Source organism: Kogia breviceps, chromosome 3, assembly GCF_026419965.1.
Source record: "Kogia breviceps isolate mKogBre1 chromosome 3, mKogBre1 haplotype 1, whole genome shotgun sequence".
Taxonomy (NCBI): Eukaryota; Metazoa; Chordata; class Mammalia; order Artiodactyla; family Physeteridae; genus Kogia; species Kogia breviceps.
Window position 1 is genome coordinate 25946822 of NC_081312.1, and position 19938 is coordinate 25966759.

At 45.5% G+C, this 19938-nt stretch overlaps 1 protein-coding gene across 2 annotated transcripts in view; it reads right to left on the reverse strand.

Moving 5' to 3' along the window:
• LRRC74A (leucine rich repeat containing 74A) overlaps positions 1 to 15623 on the reverse strand; it is a 30761-nt gene extending 15138 nt beyond the window's left edge. For both annotated transcript variants that reach the window (XM_067028028.1, XM_059056657.2), the window contains exons 1-7: positions 15587 to 15623; positions 13924 to 14052; positions 11006 to 11178; positions 8374 to 8481; positions 7268 to 7364; positions 2177 to 2226; positions 1745 to 1826 (exon numbers count right to left, since the gene is read on the reverse strand). In XM_067028028.1, the coding sequence (XP_066884129.1) occupies positions 1745 to 1826; positions 2177 to 2226; positions 7268 to 7364; positions 8374 to 8481; positions 11006 to 11178; positions 13924 to 14052; positions 15587 to 15623 (676 nt within the window). The remainder of the gene's footprint in view (positions 1 to 1744; positions 1827 to 2176; positions 2227 to 7267; positions 7365 to 8373; positions 8482 to 11005; positions 11179 to 13923; positions 14053 to 15586) is intronic.
• Between the last annotated feature and the right edge of the window lie 4315 nt (positions 15624 to 19938).

Sequence of the window (19938 nt, forward strand, 5' to 3'; positions counted from 1 at the left end):
GATGACCTCATCTTGACACATGGCTTTAAATACTTCCCAGTGCCTACGACTCACAAATATATGTTTCTAGTCCTGACCTGTTCGCCAAGCTCTAAACTCACACAGCAAACTCACACAGCCTGATACCTCTGTGTAGGCGTCGAATGGGCATCAAAAGCCCTCCACGGCCAAAATGGAAAACTCGACTCCTAAATCCTGCCCCCCACCCCCATACTGTTACTGCCTTAGTTTTCCCCTCTAAGTAAATGACACCTGCCTCTAACCAGCAACGGAAACAAAAGAGTCTTGAGTCTATCTCTCCCTTCCCTCCCCCTTCACATCAGCAAGTCCTTTCGGCTTTACTTGCAAAGTATATTCTGAATCCCTCCACTGCTCAGGCACTACCTCCTCCCTGAGCTCACGCTGTTGTCCTGTTTTGCCTGGACCCCCACACCAGCTTCCTGAGCGGCCTCGCTGTTCCATTCCTGTCCTCCTCAGCTGCGGGCTTCACACAGCACATCTACCCCTGCACGCAGTACCGTGTCTCCCCACGCTCACATCCTCCACGGCTCCTCGTCGTGTGCCGAATGGATCCCAGGCTCCTTGCGTTCCATGGCTCCCCGGCCCGACGTCAGGGGCTGCAGGCAACAGCCTCTTCTCCTTCCATCCTCCTCCCCTGTCCCCTCTGCTCCAGCCACACTGGCCCCCCAGTTCCTCACACAGGACACGCTCCATTCTTTCTGCCTGGAGCCCTGTGTGTCGAGACCCTAGCGCGGCTCTTTCTTCTTTGATATTCAGATTTCAACAGAGCCACCCTCCCTGTGGGGCTTCCCTCACCACTGCATCTAGATTAGCGTCCTATCCCCACTGCTAGGAGTCCTTTGCTTTTCTACTCATTCCCCCAGGAATGAGCATTTAGGTTTCTTTCTTTTATAACACGTTTGCAGTGAAACCTCCGCAGACATCTCTCTCTGTGTATGTGTGAGAGCGTCTCTGAGACGCGTATAGAGGGGGAACTGCGTCATAGAAAATATATACATTTTTGACGTTAGTAAACACTGTCAAATTGTTCTCCAAAGTGCCTTTACCTAGTAGACTTGTGAGTGTTCCTATTTCTTGCTTGTATTCGCCCTTGATATTCTCTGACGGGAAATTTTTACAGCTCTGCTAGATGACAAGGGAGATCTTTCTGTTGTTTTATTTTGCATGTTTCTAACCACTAAAGAGTGTGGGCACTTGGCTTTCTTTGGTCACTGTCCATATGCTTTGCCCATTGTTTTATTGGGAGTATTTATCACTGCCTAACGGAGCTATAGTAACTTTCATCAGTATTCTGAAGAGTAGTCTTCTATATTATACAAATGCTGCACATTTCTACTCCTTAACTATTGCTTGTTTTCTATCATTACCCCACAATGTCTTTTATCACAAGCAAGTTTTAAACTTACTGTTGTCAAATATATGAATCGTTTCTGTTGCAGTTTCTGCCACTATTTTGTTACAGTTTCTGCCCATTTCTGTTTAATAATCCGTAGTCTCCCTGAAGTCAGCAAGTTACTTCTCTCTACGTTCTTCTCATCATTTTCAAGTTTACTTCCCACATTCAGGTGTCTGCTCCATTCAAAGTGTACTTCGGGTGTGGTTTACATCACTTTTTATAATCAGAACGTTCAATAACGATAAGAAACCGGAGATGCAGCTCTGACAAGCCATCATACCCCATGTCCCTCTCCTTTGCTGGCTCCTCCCGCCGCGGAAGACTCACCCAGCATCCGTCCCAGGTACTCTCCTGCCTTATCAGAGAATTGGTTGTGACTGAGATCGAGCGACTTAATTCTGTAATTGGTCTAGAGAAAGAAACAGTGCAGAGAGAGGTAATTTTTGTCTTCTTTGTGAGTGCGAATACCTCTCTTAGAACAGTGTGGGCCCCCATATGCCAAAAATTAAGTACACTAGTGTTCTTAGACTGAGGACAATTTCTTGTTCATTTCCTGCTGAACTGTTGATGACTGCTGCAAGAATTTAGCACCATGCAAACAGTCCTACCACTTGCTGAGGTTTTTGATAGGATTGGCGGAGTCCAAATAATCGCCCGCTCCCTACATCAGGTAAGTAGCCTCACCTCCCTATGCTCAGAGCCACCCATCTCCCGGGGCATCTCACACATGGCTGGCTGCACCCACCCCTTGCTTCTTACCGACAGGGCTTGGCAAAACAGCTCTGCGGATTCTTCCTTGAAGTTATTTCCTGTAGTGAAGGGGCGGCATTAGCAATGTTCTCCAGACTAAGGCTCCCTTACTCTCCATATCCTAGCCCTGCCAGTCTCTTGCCTTTGGAACAATCAGACGTAGAAAACGTGGCAAGTACTTAAAGCAAATGTTTGGGCATAGGCGAACACAGGGGGAAAAAGGCAACCAGTTACCATCTCTTTAACAGTCCTTCCCTTCTCTCTCTGCCATGACTGTCCAGGGAGTTCCAGGGGTTGGTACACCATACCCTGTGCATCCATTGACAGCATCAACCCCTAGCCTAGAGCCTAAAATGTGTAACATTATAAAAATGCTAATCCAAGTCTGAGCAGCAGGGTTGGGACTAGAGGGATGAATGAGGCACTTGAAAATCTCAGAAATCACGATGGGTAATATCTGAATATTTTAAAATCCAAATCAATGCAAAAACATCTACGATGAACCAAATTTTAAATAAAAGCAGGATCTGACCCTGTACTTGCATGGCCAGGCCTCACTCACCTCACCCCAATCTGTCCCTGTTGGATCCTGTTTTTTTTATTTAAAGTGTTGATTTTTTTTTTCATCATGGATTTGTTTTTGCATTAATTTTCACTTTCAAAAGTGTTGCATTATGATATTACTTACTTGGTTACTGAGCTTTTTTGTTGCCCCTTAAGTTTTGGGGCTGAGGTGAGCGCCTCCCTTATCTTACCCTAGCCCTAGATTGCTAAGCAATCTAAAACATTGGTGATTTCCGGAGAATAAATGATACAAACCCTTACCCCCAAATTTCTCCTTTGAAACCTTAATAAGCTCTATGTCTGTAGCACCTAAAAAGTGCTTGGCACATAACAGGTGCTCAATAAATCCTTACTGAATGTATGAACAAATGAATGAACCCACTGAAACACAAGTACTTCTTTGGCTGTTTCTGGTACCAGTGCAATAAAATGAGATAATAATCTAGTCAATGTATAAAATTAGGCAATCTATTATTCAAGTTGTTGTGTTTATACCATTGGTTACCAACAGTGCATTGGCTGTAAGAAATCATTTGGGTAACTTGATAAAATACAGATTCTTAGACCCCTCTCCCTAAAGATTCTGATTCAGCAGCCTGGGATAGGGCTGGGAAATGTGTAGTTTTGCAAAGAGCTTTCTGTATTAATGTTATATTAGAGGTCTTAGCCAATACAACCAGAAACCTCTCTAGGAGCTATAAATATTGGAAAGAAAAGACAAAAACTTCCATTGTTTGCAGACATGATCACCTACCTAAATAATCCAAGAAAATTAACAAAATGTTAGAACTAGTAAGATAATTCAATCAAGTGATTGGTAATAGGCTTAGTGTACAAAAATTAATAGCTCTCAAACATAACAATAATAAGCATTGATAATTAGAAAATGTGACAGAAAAACATTCTATTTTCATAAGAATAAAATGATAAAAGACCTAGACATAAAGCTAATATGAAATATGCATGACTTATAATGAAGTAAAACTATAAAATTTATTGAAGAACATAAAAAAGACCTGAAGAAACCATGTTCTTAAATGAAGACATTCAGTACTTTAAATATGTCAACTCTTTCCTGAATTTACCTATAATATTAAATACAACCCCAACCAAAATCCCAGTAAGTTTTCTTTTTAATGGAACGTGACAAAATGATTCTAAAATTCAACTGGAGGAGAAACCACACAAGAATAGCCAAGATTACTTTGAAAATGGTCAGACTTTGTCCACTCAAACATAAAATATATTATAGCATATCATATAATTATAAAACTAATATATTGAATATTACATACTTGATGTATCATTTTAATTACAACTAATTATTATGTTATATAGCATATTATAATTTTAACATTCTAAGCATGCTAAAACAGTACTGTGTTGGCATAGAAATAGATTAATGAAGTGGGACAGAGACTCTAGAAAGGAACTTATATTTATTTGGGAATTTAATAGACGATGACATTCAAATTAGTTAAGGGTAGATTATTCAACTAATGTTGCTGGGGCACCTGGCTATGAGTTTTGGAAATAGAACGTTTGACTCCTACCTAATGCCATGAACAAAAATAAGTTCTAGATATATTGAAGATCTACGTGGAAAAAAACAAAATTACAAAAATATTTGAAGAAAGTAAAGAAAAATATTTTAAAATCTGAAGTAGGAAATCGTTTTTTAAGCAAGACTACAAAAATTAAATCCATAAAATAAAAGACTGATGGACTTGACAACAGTAAGCATACAAACTTTCATGTAAGAAAACACCATGAAGAAAGCCATATGTAACATTCAAGGATGAGTATTTGTAGTATATAAAGAGTGCCTAACACTTAAGAATACAAACAACCCCATATAACAATTGGCCATTTCTTAGAAGAAGAAATTAAAATGAAAGTAAGCATCTGAAAAGATGTTCTGTTTCAATAGTAATGTGGGACTCTAATAAAGATAATAATAGTGGTGAACAGTTATCGAATACTTGCGTCCTATGTACTGTTCTAGGTGATTCAGATTTTAATTAACGTAATCCTCACAATCACTGCCTGAGATAGGTAATATAATCGTCCCTAGTTTATAAATGAGAAAAGTGAGTCACAGAAGGGTTAAATAAATTGCCTAGTGTCAAAGCTGGGATCTGAACCCAAGTACTGTGACTTCAACACACTTAACTGTCTGGTTCACAAACAGCTTGGTAATAACCCTTCTGGTGGAGATATAGGGGAAACAGACATTCCACTGGTTCAATTATAACCTGGTATAGTCTTCTTTTTTTTATTTGTTTTTTTTGTTGTTGTTTTGCGGTACGCGGGCCTCTCACTGCTGTGGCCTCTGCCGTTGCGGAGCACACGCTCCGGACGCGCAGGCTCAGCGGCCATGGCTCACGGGCCTAGCCGCTCCGTGGCATGTGGGATCTTCCTGGACCGGGGTCACGAACCCGTGTCCCCTGCTTCGGCAGGCGGACTCTCAGCCACTGTGCCACCAGGGAAGCTGAGGTATATAGTCTTCTTAAGGGAAATTTGGAAATTAATTTTTAACTTCACTAAAACGGGTATACCTTATATTGAATAATTCTGCTCCTGGGTGTCTGTAGAAATACTAGAACATGTGCTCAAAAGATGCATGGATAAGAAAATACTTTAAAAATTATCTGGAAGATTGAAAAACTAGAAATGACCTAAATGCACTCTCCTTGAAAAAGGGGGATATTAGATAAATTATGCTATAATCATACAATGAAAAATTACCCAGGAGTTCAAAACAATGAGATAAATCTATCGGTTCTGCCACAGAAAGAAATCCAAGATATACCTAGAGGGGAAAAAAGGAAAATTGGAGAATAATATCTAATATGTAGTAAAATTTATATTAAAAAATACATAACCTCTGTTTCTGTATTTTCTCTCTGGATACTTTTAAGATCTTTTTATCTTAGGTGCTTTTACTATGATATACTCAGGTGTGGATTTCTTTTTACTTTACTGTACTTAGGACTCCCTAGTATTCCTATATCTGAAAATTTATCAGTTCAGGAAACATGTCAGCTGTTATTTGCTCATATATTGTTGTTCACCCATTCGCTTCTTCTGGACCACCTATTAGCTATATTGAGTCTATTCATTCCTTTATATTTTTATCTTTTATATTCTCTATACCTTTATCTTTCTATACTGCAAAGATAGATAAAATATCTATTTTCCAGGTCACTAATTTTATTCACTGTATCTAATTTGCTGTTGAATTTATCCATTGAGTCTTTAATTTCAATAATTATCTATTTTTCATTTGTAGAAGTTCTATTTTGGGGGGATCTATTAAAAATAGTGATTTATTCTTGTATGTTTTATGTTCTTTTTTTTTTTTTTTTTTTTGTGGTATGCGGGCCTCTCACTGTTGTGGCCTCTCCCGTTGCGGAGCACAGGCTCCGGATGCACCGGCTCAGCAGCCATGGCTCACGGGCCCAGCCGCTCCGCGGCATGTGGGATCTTCCCGGACCGGGGCACGAACCCGCGTCCCCTGCATTGGCAGGCGGATTCTCAACCACTGCGCCACCAGGGAAGCCCTATGTTCTTTTTTTTTGAGGTTGTTTTATGTTCTTAATCATATCAAACTTGATTTAGAGTTGGGTGCAAGATATCTATTTATTAGAAGTTTCAGTTAATTGATAGTGCTCCTGTGCAGTTTGATGAATAAATTTTATGGTCACTCAATTTACAGTCTATATAGGATAATGATATTTTATGAAGTTCTTGAGGGCCCCATGCTATTATTTGTTGAGTCTGACAGCTCTCATGGTATTTCCTTGTTTTGCAGTTTTGGACTGTGAGCCCATCTTTAGCAGAGCTTTATCTGTGGGAATCCCCAACAGCCTGGAGCCTGTCAGAGGTTTATGTTTGTTTCTGTTGGGTACTCCAAGGCATTACCAACATAGGACCACTTTGTATGTTCATTTCCTGCCATAGGGATTCCAGGACCCTGCAGATAGTAAAAATGCAAACCATAAACCTGAGTGAGGGCAGGTCTGTGGGTGATAGAGTTCTCAAGTGACTTTTTTTTTTTCTGTGAGCGAGACTGATAATAAACTAATTAAAAATTAGTTATACTACAGGGGGTCAGGTAGTAATAAGTGCTGTTAAGAAAAACCAGGAAGTGAAACAGGTTAGAGAGTGATGGTGACGGAGAGGTGCTGCTTTGATAGGTCAGAGAAGTCCCCTTAAGGAGATGACCTGTGAGCAGAGGCAGGAATGAAGGGGGAGCGGGAGCCGTGCAGGTATCTGGGGTAGAGACTTTCCAGCAGAGATGGGAGTATTGCAAAGCGAATCAGAAGTCGCTTGTCCAGGACAGCCGTGAAGCCATTGTGGTTGTGGAGAGGGGACGAGAATGGTTGCAAGAATCTAGCAGCGTGTAGATGCAGTGTTCTGGTCTCTGAAATTAGCAGGACCTGGTCTGGCTCAGTTAGACCCTGGATCTCTCTGCTCTGACCCTTCTCTCCATTACATACCCAATGTCCTCCCCATCCTCCTTCATAGGCTCACCTGAAAGCTGAAGACTAAAGAGCGAAGAGGTGTTATTCTGGAGGAACTCAGAGAGGATTCTGGCCCCCTCCAAACCAAGATCATTGTCGGAAATATTCTAAAAGGCAAGAGAACACTTAAGTATGTGACAATCCCACCAAAGGGCCCTCATTAACAAATGCTGGGGGTGGGGGCTTACTTGAGGCCTACACTGAGGGAGTAGGGGTGGGGTGGGGAGAGCAGGGCTGGGGTGAAAGGACGGGAAGGGTTAAGGTGGTGCAAAGGGGAAGAGGAGGAGGAGAGGAGCCCAGGCTTTTTCTAATGCTTCACCGTGAAGCTCTCAGGCGGATCTCAGTTCTCTGAAGTTGACCTCAGTGACTCCCCACCTCCCCAATTTAGCCCTGGTATTTTAGATAAGCATATCGTATTATTATTACTTTTTGAAACCTAAGATAACTTTATTTGGAGGGTTTGGCATGAAACAATAGAAAAATGAATTTAGAGTAAGCAATCATTGTAATTCCCTTCATTGGTTCAAGAGAATTACTATGCTCAGAAGTAGTAGGGGTATAAGCAGACATAGTCCTTTCAGGCAAGTGGGAGGGACTTTATACAAGCCAGCCATTATCATCTTAATTGTCTTTCTCCTTCTTTTTTTAATTTTTAAAATTGTAAAGTAGACGTAACACAACATTTACCATCCTAACCGTTTTTCAGTGTACATTTCAATGGGCTGAAGTACGTTCACTTTGTTGTACAACCATCACCAACATCTGTCTCCAGGCCCACTGTATTTTATGAAATTATTTCACGGCTTTATTTTCTTTAAGGAAGTTTACATTAAGGCAACTCTAAAGAAGTAAGTTTGTCCATTTAGGGGCTAATGAGATCCAGACGGAAATGGTTTCTCAGGGTTTCCTACGGCCACAGGGAACACAGTGCCCCTGGCCAGGCTCTCATGTGCGGAATCTCCTCTGAGAAGTCACTTCCAGGGGAGGGGAGGCCCCAGACTGATTGCAGAAAGCCTGGAGGCTGGCCTGGGCTCGGGAAGGGGACTCTGGCTTCTCTGAAATGGGTTCTGAGACTCTAAGCATGGTTGTAGGAACTGGTAGAACAGGGCACAGTACCATCTCCTGCAGGTAGTAGTTCTCCTGTAGCATCTCCACCAGGCTCAAGATGCCCTCCTCCATGATACAATTGTCTGCCAGCTCCAGCGTGAGAACAGTCGTGTTGGACTTCAGCCACCACAAGGGGAGGGGGAGAGAGACAGAGGTGGTTGGTGACCTAGTCAGTTCCCTGCCCTTGCCCAGAGCCCATCACCCCTCTCAAACATCCCAGCCACGTCAGAGGGTACAGAGATGCAGGATAGCAATTCTGGAGGAGTGGCTAGGAACAGGAGAATGGCGCAGGGGACAAGCCATCCCAGTGAGTTTTGCTAGCATGACATGCTTATTCTGGGCACCTCCCTCCCCAAAAGGGGTACCAAGGGGGATTTAGAAGAGGGACATTAAAATAAGGTCCTGAAAAAGATGAGGCACAAGGGTGAGCTGAACAGATTTTAACTATTTAGCTTTAAGGAGAGAGGTCTGTGACCTACTCCAAGTTTAAGGAGAATGTGCTATTTAAGAAGGGTATTTAAGCATAACGCCTTTACTGTGCCTGCTTCCTTCAGAGGCCTTTCTTCTAGTTTAGGCTTAAGGGTTGTCTGGTACTCTCTGATAGTCAGGATGTTGCCTCAAGGCTGTTTAGAAGGAGCTGGAACTTAAATCTTAAATAAATATCTACATCCAAGTTAGTCTGCATTCCCACAGGGAGCAAGACAAGTGGAAATGGCTGGCATTGCAGCATGAGGGACTGGGGTTAGCTCTCACCAGAACTTTTGTCCTTCCCTTCCCCACCTCGTTCCCTGTGCAGAAAGGCACAGAGAACAGACATGTCTTTGAATTTGAGCGGTTTTCAAAGCACGCAAAGCAGTGAGAGAAGTAGCTCTCGATTCAGGCAAAGGGAAAGTGTGATAGTGTGCATTACCAGGAGGCAGAATGGTCCCCCAGGGCCTTCATGAAGTGTCTTCTGGCCTCCACTCTCTTGCGCGGGTGGGAAAATCCAGCTGTGCTCAAAGGCAAGCGAGATGGCTCAGGGGGCCTCCCAGTCTAGGTGTCATTTAGCAGAAATGGGGGCTGAAGGACCACTTTCGGAGTCATCGTGGGGACCAGCACAGTATGTGCTGTAGCAGGTGGCCTGATCACCAAGTCCGTTCACACTCATTTCACACGGGTGAGTAGCTATGTGTCACCCTCTGTGCTAACTGCCGAGGAAACAGGGATGAACAGAGACCATTCCTCCTCTCTAGGGGCTCTTAGCCCACCAAGTCCAACGGCATGGAGATAGGTGGAGGAGGGACAGACCCTAAGAAGTGTGCAAATGATGCCTTCTATCGGAATACTCTTCCTCTAAGCCAGGGAAACACAACATGTGAGAAGTTAAACAGTACCAAAGATAAATAAAAGTTCAGTCCATTGGAACGTCACAATGATTGTCAAATGGACGATACAAAGAATCAGAGAAGAAAAACTCCCCCTAAACAGAAACTGCTGTTACTGAGAGACAAGTGGCCCAAGTCCTGAGTGGATTTTATTATTATCCATTTTTTTCATGAAGCTCATGAGGTAATGGTGAATTCCTAACACTTCATTAATCAGTCTTTCAACGCTCCATAAATTTCAAGATGGCTTTGTTCTTTCTCTGCCCTTCCCTCCCTTCCCTCCCCCTCCCGTACAATCTCACGCCATGTGACTTCTTCTTTTTTTTTTTTTTTTTTTTTGCAGTACGCGGGCCTCTCCCGTTGTCCAGACATGCAGGCTCAGCAGCCATGGCTGACGGGCCCAGCTGCTCCGTGGCATGTGGGATCTTCCCGGACCGGGCTCACGAACCCGTGTCCCCTGCATCGGCAGGCGGACTCTCAACCACTGCGCCACCAGGGAAGCCCACGTCATGTGACTTCTTAACGGGCATGCGCTAAGAGCAAATGCCATTATGTTTCCAAAAATGGGTGCTTTTTTTAAAAATCGAAATTTTTCTTTACTGTCCGAAGTGAACAAACAGTGTTGTGCTGACATACACCTGTTACATTTTCTGTTTTCCTGGGATGGAGTCAGTTTTGTATATAATCAATTATAATTATAGAAAGCTATGATGAGTTCAAGGACGAGTCTTATCGTTCAAGCCAAGCCGGGAGAGAACATTCTTCCCGTGGGAAAACATGATCCACTCTACAGCGTGGTCTTGAAGATTTACATAAAATATTGCAAAAGGCAGACATCAATGGTCTTGAAGATTTTCATAAAATATTGCAAAAGGCAGACATCAAATGGAATGGCTCAGTGGTGAACTCATTTATGGCAAAGGTGAGCTTTGGAATTGAGATCTGGCTGACATTTTGCATTGTGTTCTCACATTAACGTTTGGGCCCAAGCCCATACCAGTTGCTTTTCCAGGGCCCACAGGCTGGTGCCTTTGCTTGCTGAATAGGAAACAGCATAGACTTCCAAGGCCCAGGTCTCTAGCAGCCTCCTTCCCAGGAGCTAATGGGCATCCATGCCTGTTGGGGAAAGCAACTGGTAGTCATGCAGAGTCTAGGGCAAGGTGGGCATAGAGGTTACAATGCAGGGTCCCAAGGTGGGGCTCTCTGACTCTTGGGCCTACCACCCTGTCAAGTCCCCACTTCCACCAGCCTTCACGTGCCCCCACTGGTATGCTCACCACCAGGGCTATAGCAATAGCCTTGGTACCCCTGGGGCCCAGCCCATGGTGGTTGAGGTTCACAGAGGACTCCTCCATGTTCCGGATGAAGTAGGAGACGGGCACTACACCCACGAGTTTGCAGGCCTCCAGGTACATCTCCTTTTGTCCGGTGGTGAAAAATTTCTCCGTATCTGCAGAAAAAGATGCAAGTGGATGAAATAGAGTTTCTCTTCTACCTTTGCCTTATCTCCCTGTTAACCCAGACCACATTCGATTCTGACTACTGTCCCCTCTTGTCTGAGGCTGTGTCCCTATGGGTGTATGTTCCAGCTCCAACTGGAAAGTCAGCCAGTGGTGGGAGACCCTAAATCCAGAAAGCCCCACGTGGACATCTCCCTTCGGGTAAGAGAGAAGGCCCCTGGTTTTAGGCTCCACGCTACCTGGGAGAAACAATATGCCCCGTCCCCACCTTCCCAGGTTGACTGCATCTAGTGACTGAGCACATCCTTGTCCACCTCAGGACAGCTTTGAAAGGCCAACCAGACAAAAAGCTGGTGATTTGTGATGGTTGAGGGAGTCTCCACTGAAGTTTTAGTTTCACTACCACTGTAAAAATGTGAGCCACAAACAAAGTTTTACTAAAGATTTAGAGAAGTACCAACTAAAAAAAGCCCAAGTAGGACACAGTGGGCTTCTGAAGGTGGCAGATCAGTGCAAGATGGAGAGACCCCCAAATCCGTCGGAAACAAACTTGCATTTGGGTAGGTTTGCTCCTTTCAAAGATTTGCATGTCATTTTTCCTCACAAAAAGGACTGTCATCCCTACTTTACCAATGACAGATCTAGCCCCAAATCACACACAGCTGATAAGTGCTTAAACCAGCGAACAGAATGGGGGCTGCTCCTCTCCATTCTAACCTCTTGGGGGCTTTTGTTCCTTGGGCTTTAGACCATCCTGACTCGTGGTCAGTGGGCAGAGGGCCTCCCTGGGTTCTGGATGCCCCACAGCCCTGTCCTCATTAAGCAAGCTCTGCTGACACAGGGCTTTCCATGGCCAGTGGGGGGTCTAAGCCGGCATCTGTTTTTTTCCTTCAGATCTCAGAGTCTTTGGCCAAGCCACCCCAGACATTTCTAAGACGGACAATGAAAGCTTTGTTGGTGAAAGGACAAGGTCTTTGCAAGGAAGTTGATTTTGCAGGCACAGCTACAAATTGGCCTTCTTTTCCCGGTGGTTGCAGACCAGGATTTTTCAGCCTCGGCACTAAGGACATTTTGAGTTGGATAATTCTCTGCTGTGAGGGGCTGTTCCGTGCAGTGTTAAGATATTTGGCAGGATTCTTGGCCTCTGCCCATGAGATTCTAGTAGCATCCCCCCACCCCTCACCCCACCCCCAGTTTGCCAAGCGTCCCCTGGGGTGCAAAATCGGCTGGGCAGCACGTGGTGGGCGAGCAACTTCCCCTCTTCCCTAGCCTCACCACCAGCTTGCTATTCCTGCCTGGCTCATGTCTCAGTTCATCCCAGGAAGCCCTTCCTGCCCCATTCCCAGCATCTCAGCACCAGCTGTAGGGGCACCAGGAGCTGGAGGAGCTGAGCCCTGAGTGTCCATCCGGCACAGACTAGTTGGTGCCGGATTCAGTCGTTAGAGGCTCCTGTTGGCCAAAGCAGAGTAGGTAACCCCCAGCTTTGTCCTTGGCACTCCCTCTGCTCCGGTTGATTCTGCGGACGCCTTCTAGCTGCATTCCCTAGGTTAGGTTTTAGAGGCAGCTTGCAAAAATGTTATCACTTGCCGGGAGTGTCGGTGGGGAGGGGCAATGAGCTAGAAGCTGGAGTCTGGGACAAAACATCCGGTGTTTCCATCTGCCACCCTGCCAACCAGGTAAAATGCAGTGTCGCAAGCAATGCCAGCAGCAACCTTGAAGCGGAAAAGAAGTCAGGAAGGCAACAACAGGCTCCCCGCGGCGGTGGCAGGGAGGAGGTCTGTGTTGACGGTGAAGTTGTATGTGGACCCTGGCGGGGCGCTGACCATGGAGACGAGCGACACAGCCGAATATGGCAGAGCAGCCTCCCCTGCATCTCTGCTGCCACTGATCGCAGCCTACTACCTAGCGCTGGGACATGGGAGGGAAAGGGCCACTGGGCCGGCTGGCCTCAGCCCGGGAAGTTTGGGGCCAGCCCATCAGGTGGAGCCAGCACTGTTCTGGCCCTGCTTCCCAAGTGTCCTTTTTGGCACTTCCTTCCTTGGGGAAACTGGAAAGGAGAAGAGGGTGGAGGTGTTGTGTGCAATAACAGATTCTTTGCTCTAACTCAGCCTGCACCCCTCCCCATACCCAGACACGCTTGGATTTGTTGAGGGAAAACACGGGGCTCTCAAGCCAGGGAAACAAGAACTCTAATGTGAGTAGAGCAACGTAGCCAGGATGCAAGATGGGCCATAAATCCTCCAGGGGCCACTGGAATATGGAACAGGGAAGGTAGATCGACAAGGTGGGGGGAACTTGGGATCAGCAGACATTGGCAAACTCTCGGTGGCCTTGGGCAACTCACACGATCCTTCTAAACCTCAGTTTCCCCCTCTGTAAAGTGCAGCTAATAATGCCTACCTCCCGGGACTATTGCAAAGGTGACATAAGATGCCACATGTGGAAACGTTCAGAAAAGCAGAAGCCCCTGTTCACTTATTGCTCCAGCTTTCAGCAAGCTGATGGGACTCCTCTGCTCACGAGTCCAGCCACGAGCATCGGGCAGCAGAGACTGCTGCCCCCGGGCCAGCCTCGGGGAGGTCGTGGCATAAAACTGAGCACAGGTGTTTCTGGCCCCTTCCCTCTGCAGCACGTCCCACCAGGCAGAGCCTTGGCCAACTGGGAAACCGATTTCTCCAGCTTCTGAGGAAGGAGGCAAGCCACCCCTCACCCGCCTAAGGCCCACGCTCGCTCACCTTCAATCTCAAGGTCTGTTTCTGAGCTCTCCCGGGCTGCTTTCTCTTTTTTGACAGCCATGGGGGCTTCAGCCTCACAGTAGAGTGTTTCATCACTGCTGTGCCGTGCCGACACGGTGTCACTCTCATCTGGAAGAAAAACTCATCTCCTTGATTCTGGAAATGAAACCCGTTGGCCTTTCAGGTGGAGCCCACCACTGGCCACCCTGCCCCTCTGTTTCTCTCATCTGCAACCCGAGTCCTGGCTGCAGCCTTTGTCCCTCAGCCTAGCGTGGCTCAAGGTGCCAAGGGACTACAGCCTGCCTTCAGCCCTGCCAGGGGGGCTCCCCTCTACGAGCCCTCTTTCCCTGACACAGAGCTGCCTCCTGGCTGAATCGTCTGTGCTAAACGCACTTCGTGATCTCTGGAGGCCTCGCTCCTGTCCCATCGCCTGTGTTGGGCCAGCCTTGGACGTTGGCTGCTTGCTTCTTCTTTTCCTTCTTATTAGCTCGGCTGGGGTTCAGGGTCTGCTTTACTCTTTCGGGGGAAGGACGTGTGCTGATGCCTAGACTTCCTCATTGGCAGGCACAGATGATGCTGGGAGGGCAAGGGGCAGGGCAGCTGACTTGGGTCAAGTGTAAAATAAAGCGGAACGGAAGAAGTTCCAGAGAGTGAGAGGAATAACTTGATTCCTAAGGATCTGACCTAGCTTCTCTTCCTTCCAGTCCAAATTTATGACCACACAGAAGGAAGGGCTTGCAAATCTCCCTGGGATTGAAACTAATTGCTATGATTAAATACAAGTGTCCCGGGCTTCCCTCACACTAGTCCCCTGCACTTGCTAGATGTGATTTTTCTGCCATTGGACCACTGATCTGGAACCAGCCCTGGGCTCCTGAAAGCCACACAAAGTCCAGGGCTAGTCCTCCCACGTGAGCAGGATGCAATGGTTTCAGGAAGCCAGGCTGCACCACTGGATGTCCTGTCAGAACTCAACCAACCTTCTCTCTTCGGGTGGGCTAAGCATTCATGGCACGGGTCGCAAGTTTTGACCACCCAGTTTCTAAGATAGTGGAGTTCCTAATGATTCCATGAAGGTTTGTGTCCTTCTCAGCCCTTGTCCGTAGACCTAAGCTCCAACATTTATTTCCCAGCCTATAAGACAAGGTCTGTGTGACAAGGGGTGGAAGTAGCGGTGGTCAGACATTTAGAAGACATACGGCAGCTTAGCCATAAGACATAGCCCTCAAAAAGTGATGATTTCTTAATTTCCTCATTAGATAAACAATTTTAGAATTCCATCCAACCAGTGGAATGTTGGTAACTGTTTAACTGGCTCTCCAGAAAAAAAATAAAATCCTGCTTTGTAATGTTAGCCAATTCTGGTAGTGTAAATATTCCTAACATGGCTGATTTCCAACTACCAACATGACATCGGCCAGCTCACAGAATGAAAATTAAAGTCAGCCAGAGCTGGTATGAGCCAGTTCCAGCATAGCGTTGCATCCAACTTTCTCACTCCCTGTTTGGCAAGCCCCGAAGTCAAGTCAATGTCACACATCACCCCAATTCTAGAGGGTCCCAGGAGAGGAGGGAAGGGGGCTTCCGGGTCTACGTGGTCACTAGGCATCACACTGACGCAGCCAGAAGGGCCCGAGTGGTGAGAATTGGGATGCATTTTCACCTTTTGTCTCAGGCTCAAGAGGGTTGTCATTGTCCATGGTGCCGGGGCCCTCTCAGGGGCTGCTGCCAGCTTCTTGCCACCTTTCTGCTGCTTCCCTAAGAAGCTACCTGTCGGTTCACCTCTGTCTCAAACTTTGCGTACCCTGCCCTCACCTAGACAGATCCTGGGGGCTGGGGGCTGTAGTTATCCTTCCATCCCAGCAAGCCCTGGGGAGAGTGGGTTTTGGTGGGACATGTCTGGATTTGACCCCAACTCTGTCTGGGAGAGGTAGCTACTTCCCGGGATCATCAAGGAGAGAGGTACAGCTCTATTCCTGGGAGCCCTGTTGAAAGGATGCCCACCCACCTGCAACTTTATGACTTAGGACCCACTTTAATTTCATCTTCAACATTCCATGACGTCATGCGGTCATTGTGATCCACGTGGGTGGACCTGGCAACAGCAAGCCTCCCACCCTCCTGGTGGCTCTGGTAGAGTCATCTTTTCTCTTATATCTGCTGGGGCCAAGCCCAGGCTTGGCTGTGAGTGTGCAGGTGCTGTGCGGGGGCCTCTAGGTGGAGTTGTATTTCCCTCTGAGTCAGCACCAAACCCAAGCCCCTTAATCAGGTGACTGCTTTGAGTTGCCACCATGTTCTTCTCTCAAGGTGCTTCAGGTACGAAATATTTCAGTGATGGGTGAGGTCAGTTTTCTTCTTCCCAGTTCTCCCTGCTGTTTTCTTTACCCCTTGGGAGAGTATCCTCAACCTTGGAGCAGAAGATCAAAAGCAAAGCATGACAAACATATGTTCTGTCACTACAATTGGTTGCAGCCAAAGCATTGTTCAAACTACCAGGCTGCCTAACTTGAAACCATTCAACCATCATTCCCACCCTTGGCTGTTTTTACATGTCTTGGAGTTGAAGTTCACTTGCAGTTTACTGTCAGGAGAACCTGGAGGTGTGTTTGTTCCTTCTTGGTAAACTATCGGCACATCAACGGGCAGGTCAGTGACTGGAGAGCTTGGGGACATGAAAATCCCTCTTTGCCACTCAGAAGAATGATGAAGATCTGGGAATTTGTGTAGGAAAAACATAGTTAGAACCTTGGATCAAAAGAAATATGTAAATCTGAGATATTACTCATTCCTCCAGGTGTTCATTCTGAAAAATATTTATGGAGCATCTATTACATACAAGGCACTAAGATAGGTACCATCGTGGAGAGGGGAATGCAGATATGGTTAAGACTTGGACCTTTCAATGCATGTATAAAACAGATAGACATTGACAGGGCCACTCCTAGGTTGTGAAGGTCCTGGGCAAATAAGTACTTTTGGCAGAGCTCCTGTTCAAATAAACAATTTGAGTCATCCTAAATCAGCATGACAACATCATTCTAGTGGTCCAATCTCATGTGGTTCTGTGAAAGAAATACTGAACAAGCCAGAGGGAGTGATCAACTCCTAGGATGACTCAGTAGGCACAAGTCCTGGAGACCCTTGGGATATCTGGTCAACCCCATGCTGGTGCAGAGGATAAGAAAGTGTACTTAAAGGAGAAAAATGGTGACCAGAGAGTATGTAGATCCTGATCTAAGTTTTGGGGGCTCTGCCTGGACAAAGTACCATGTGGTCTCAGGTACCAAGGGCAAATTAGAAAATTGGAGGAAGGCACTCCACATAGCCACTGGGCAGCAACACCGCTTGCCTTGGTCTAAGAGCAGTACTGGAAATTGATAAGGGTCATGCTGGGGAGCATTCATGGTCTCACAAAGAGTGATGCTGGATTGGAGTCAGAGGTTTCCGTGTAGATTCATGGGTTTGGGTTTTGCTTAATATACATACACAGATAGATGGGTTATGCATGGGTTGTTATACATACATATATTTCCTAGCTTTATCCACTGAAAGGGACCAGAAGCAGTGACAACCCAGTGGTGATGGGCATGCCAGTGCCCAGGTCTAGGTTTCCATTTTCCTTGGAAAGGTGGTTAATTCCTGTGGTGCCAGAAAAGAAGGAAGGGATCAAAAACAAAAATAAAAGAGAGGGGGCATGTTGAAAAGGCCCAGGAGCCAACCTGAATGAGCTCCCATAGCCAGGGTTGGAACTTGAACAGCAAAATAAACAATGGTATCGTACTGTAACCCAAAGAATAAAATGAATGAGAGCATCAGTGCTTCACATTCTCACCAATCCTTGATATTGCCAGTTTTGTTTTGGTTTTGCCAGTCTAATAAGTGTATAGTGGTATTTCATGGTGGTTTTAATTTGAATTTCCCTAATGACTAATGATGTTGAGCATCCTTTCATATGTATATTGGCCATTCCTATATCTTCTTTGTTGTTTGTTCAGGTCTTCTGCACATTTAAAAATTGGATTGTTTATTTTCCTGCTGAGTTTTGAGAGTTCTTAATGTGTTCTGGATATAAGTCCTTTGTTAGAAATGTGATTTGCAAATATTTTCTCTCAGTCTATGGTTTAACTTCTTACTCTTAACAATGTCTTTCACAGAGTACAAATTTTAATTTTGATGAAGTCAAGTTTTATCAAAATTATCAATTTTTTCTTTTATGGATCATGTTTTTGTGTCATATCTAAACTTTCTGCCTAACCCAAGGTCATGTAGATTTTCTCCTCTTTTATGCTAGAAGTTTTAGCATTTTAGCTTTTACATTTAGGTCTATGATGCATTATCTTTTTTGTCATAATAAAATACGCTAACATAAGATTTACCATTTTAACCCTTTTATGTGTGCAATCCAATGGCATTAATTATATTCACAATGTTGCACAACCATCACCACTATCCATTTCCAGAACTTTTTCTACGATCAATTTGGAGTTAATTTTTGGATAAGGTGTGGAGTACGCAATATACTTATATATGCAAGTGGATGTTCACATGAGCCAGCACCATTTGTTGAAGAGACTGTCCTTTCTCCATGTATTATCTTTTCACCACTGTTAAAAATATGTATCTTTTTGCAGGGCTAGTATTTCCAAAACCACATAACCAGCATGCGATGGACCATCGAATCAAAATGTACTTTAAACCAGTTTGTGAGATAAGCCCCCGTGGTGCTGGGAGGTGGGCCTAAGGCATTTAGAGGTGGAAGGTGGACTGACTACAGGCTATCCACAGAGCAGGGCAAAAGAGACAGTCTCAGGGGAGGAGGGAGCTGTGATTTTGACTGGAAATGAGTCTAAGAGAATGTCACCCAGAGAAAGGTATGGCCAAATACTAAGAGAATGACCATGTTCTTCTTTATTGCCAATATTCTTGTTACAATCTATCTTCTAGTGGGGATCATGGCAGAGGGACCCTTTACTTTCCTATAACCATTTATATAACACTTATAAGTGCAGGCATTGTTCGATGGTCATTACATGTATTAATACCTTTAAATTGTCTAACAACTATTATGAGATGCTTTTTTTTTTTTTTTTTTTTTTCGTTATGCGGGCCTCTCACTGTTGTGGCGCACAGGCTCAGCGGCCATGGCTCACGGGCCCAGCTGCTCCGCGGCATGTGGGATCTTCCCAGACCGGGGCAGGAACCCGTGTCCCCTGCATCGGCAGGCGGACTCTCAACCACTGCGCCACCAGGGAAGCCCGAGATGCTATTTTTATTCCCATTTTATAGAGGAGAAAACTGAGCACAGAGAGGTTAAGTTACTGGCCCAAGGTCAAACAGTGAGAAAGTGGTAGATCTGCGATATAAGTGAAGTCGGTCTGGCTGCTGCTTTTCTACATTGACTTTCTTGCTATTCCTTGAACATGACAAGGTTGTTCCCCACTCAGGGCAACTGTTGTTCATGGTTCAAAAGGGTCTGTGCTCAGGTTATGTATTTCGGGAGTTGGCAAACTACAGCCTGAGGACCAAGTCGGGTCCATTGCTTGTTTCTGTAATAAAGGTTTTTTTGTTTGTTTGTTTTTGTTTTTTTTGTGGTACGCGGGCCTCTCACTGTTGTGGCCTCTCCCGTTGCGGAGCACAGGCTCCGGACGCGCAGGCCCACTGGCCACGGCCCATGGGCCCAGCTGCTCCGCGGCATGTGGGATCTTCCCGGACCGGGGCACGAACCCGTGTCCCCTGCATCGGCAGGCGGACTCTCAACCACTGCGCCACCAGGGAAGCCCTGTAATAAAGTTTTGTTGAAACACAGCCAGGATCATTCATTTAGGTATTTCTGTGGCTGCTTTCATGCTACAATGGCAAAGTCAAGCAGTTGCTCCAGAGACCCATGGTCTGCAAAGCCAAAAACATTTTCTACCTGTCCTTTGGGAGAAAGTTTGCTGTTGTATTTGATGGCCATGAGCATGGGATAATTACGGAAGGCCCTGGTACTCCAAGAGAAGGAATGGAGAGAAAAGA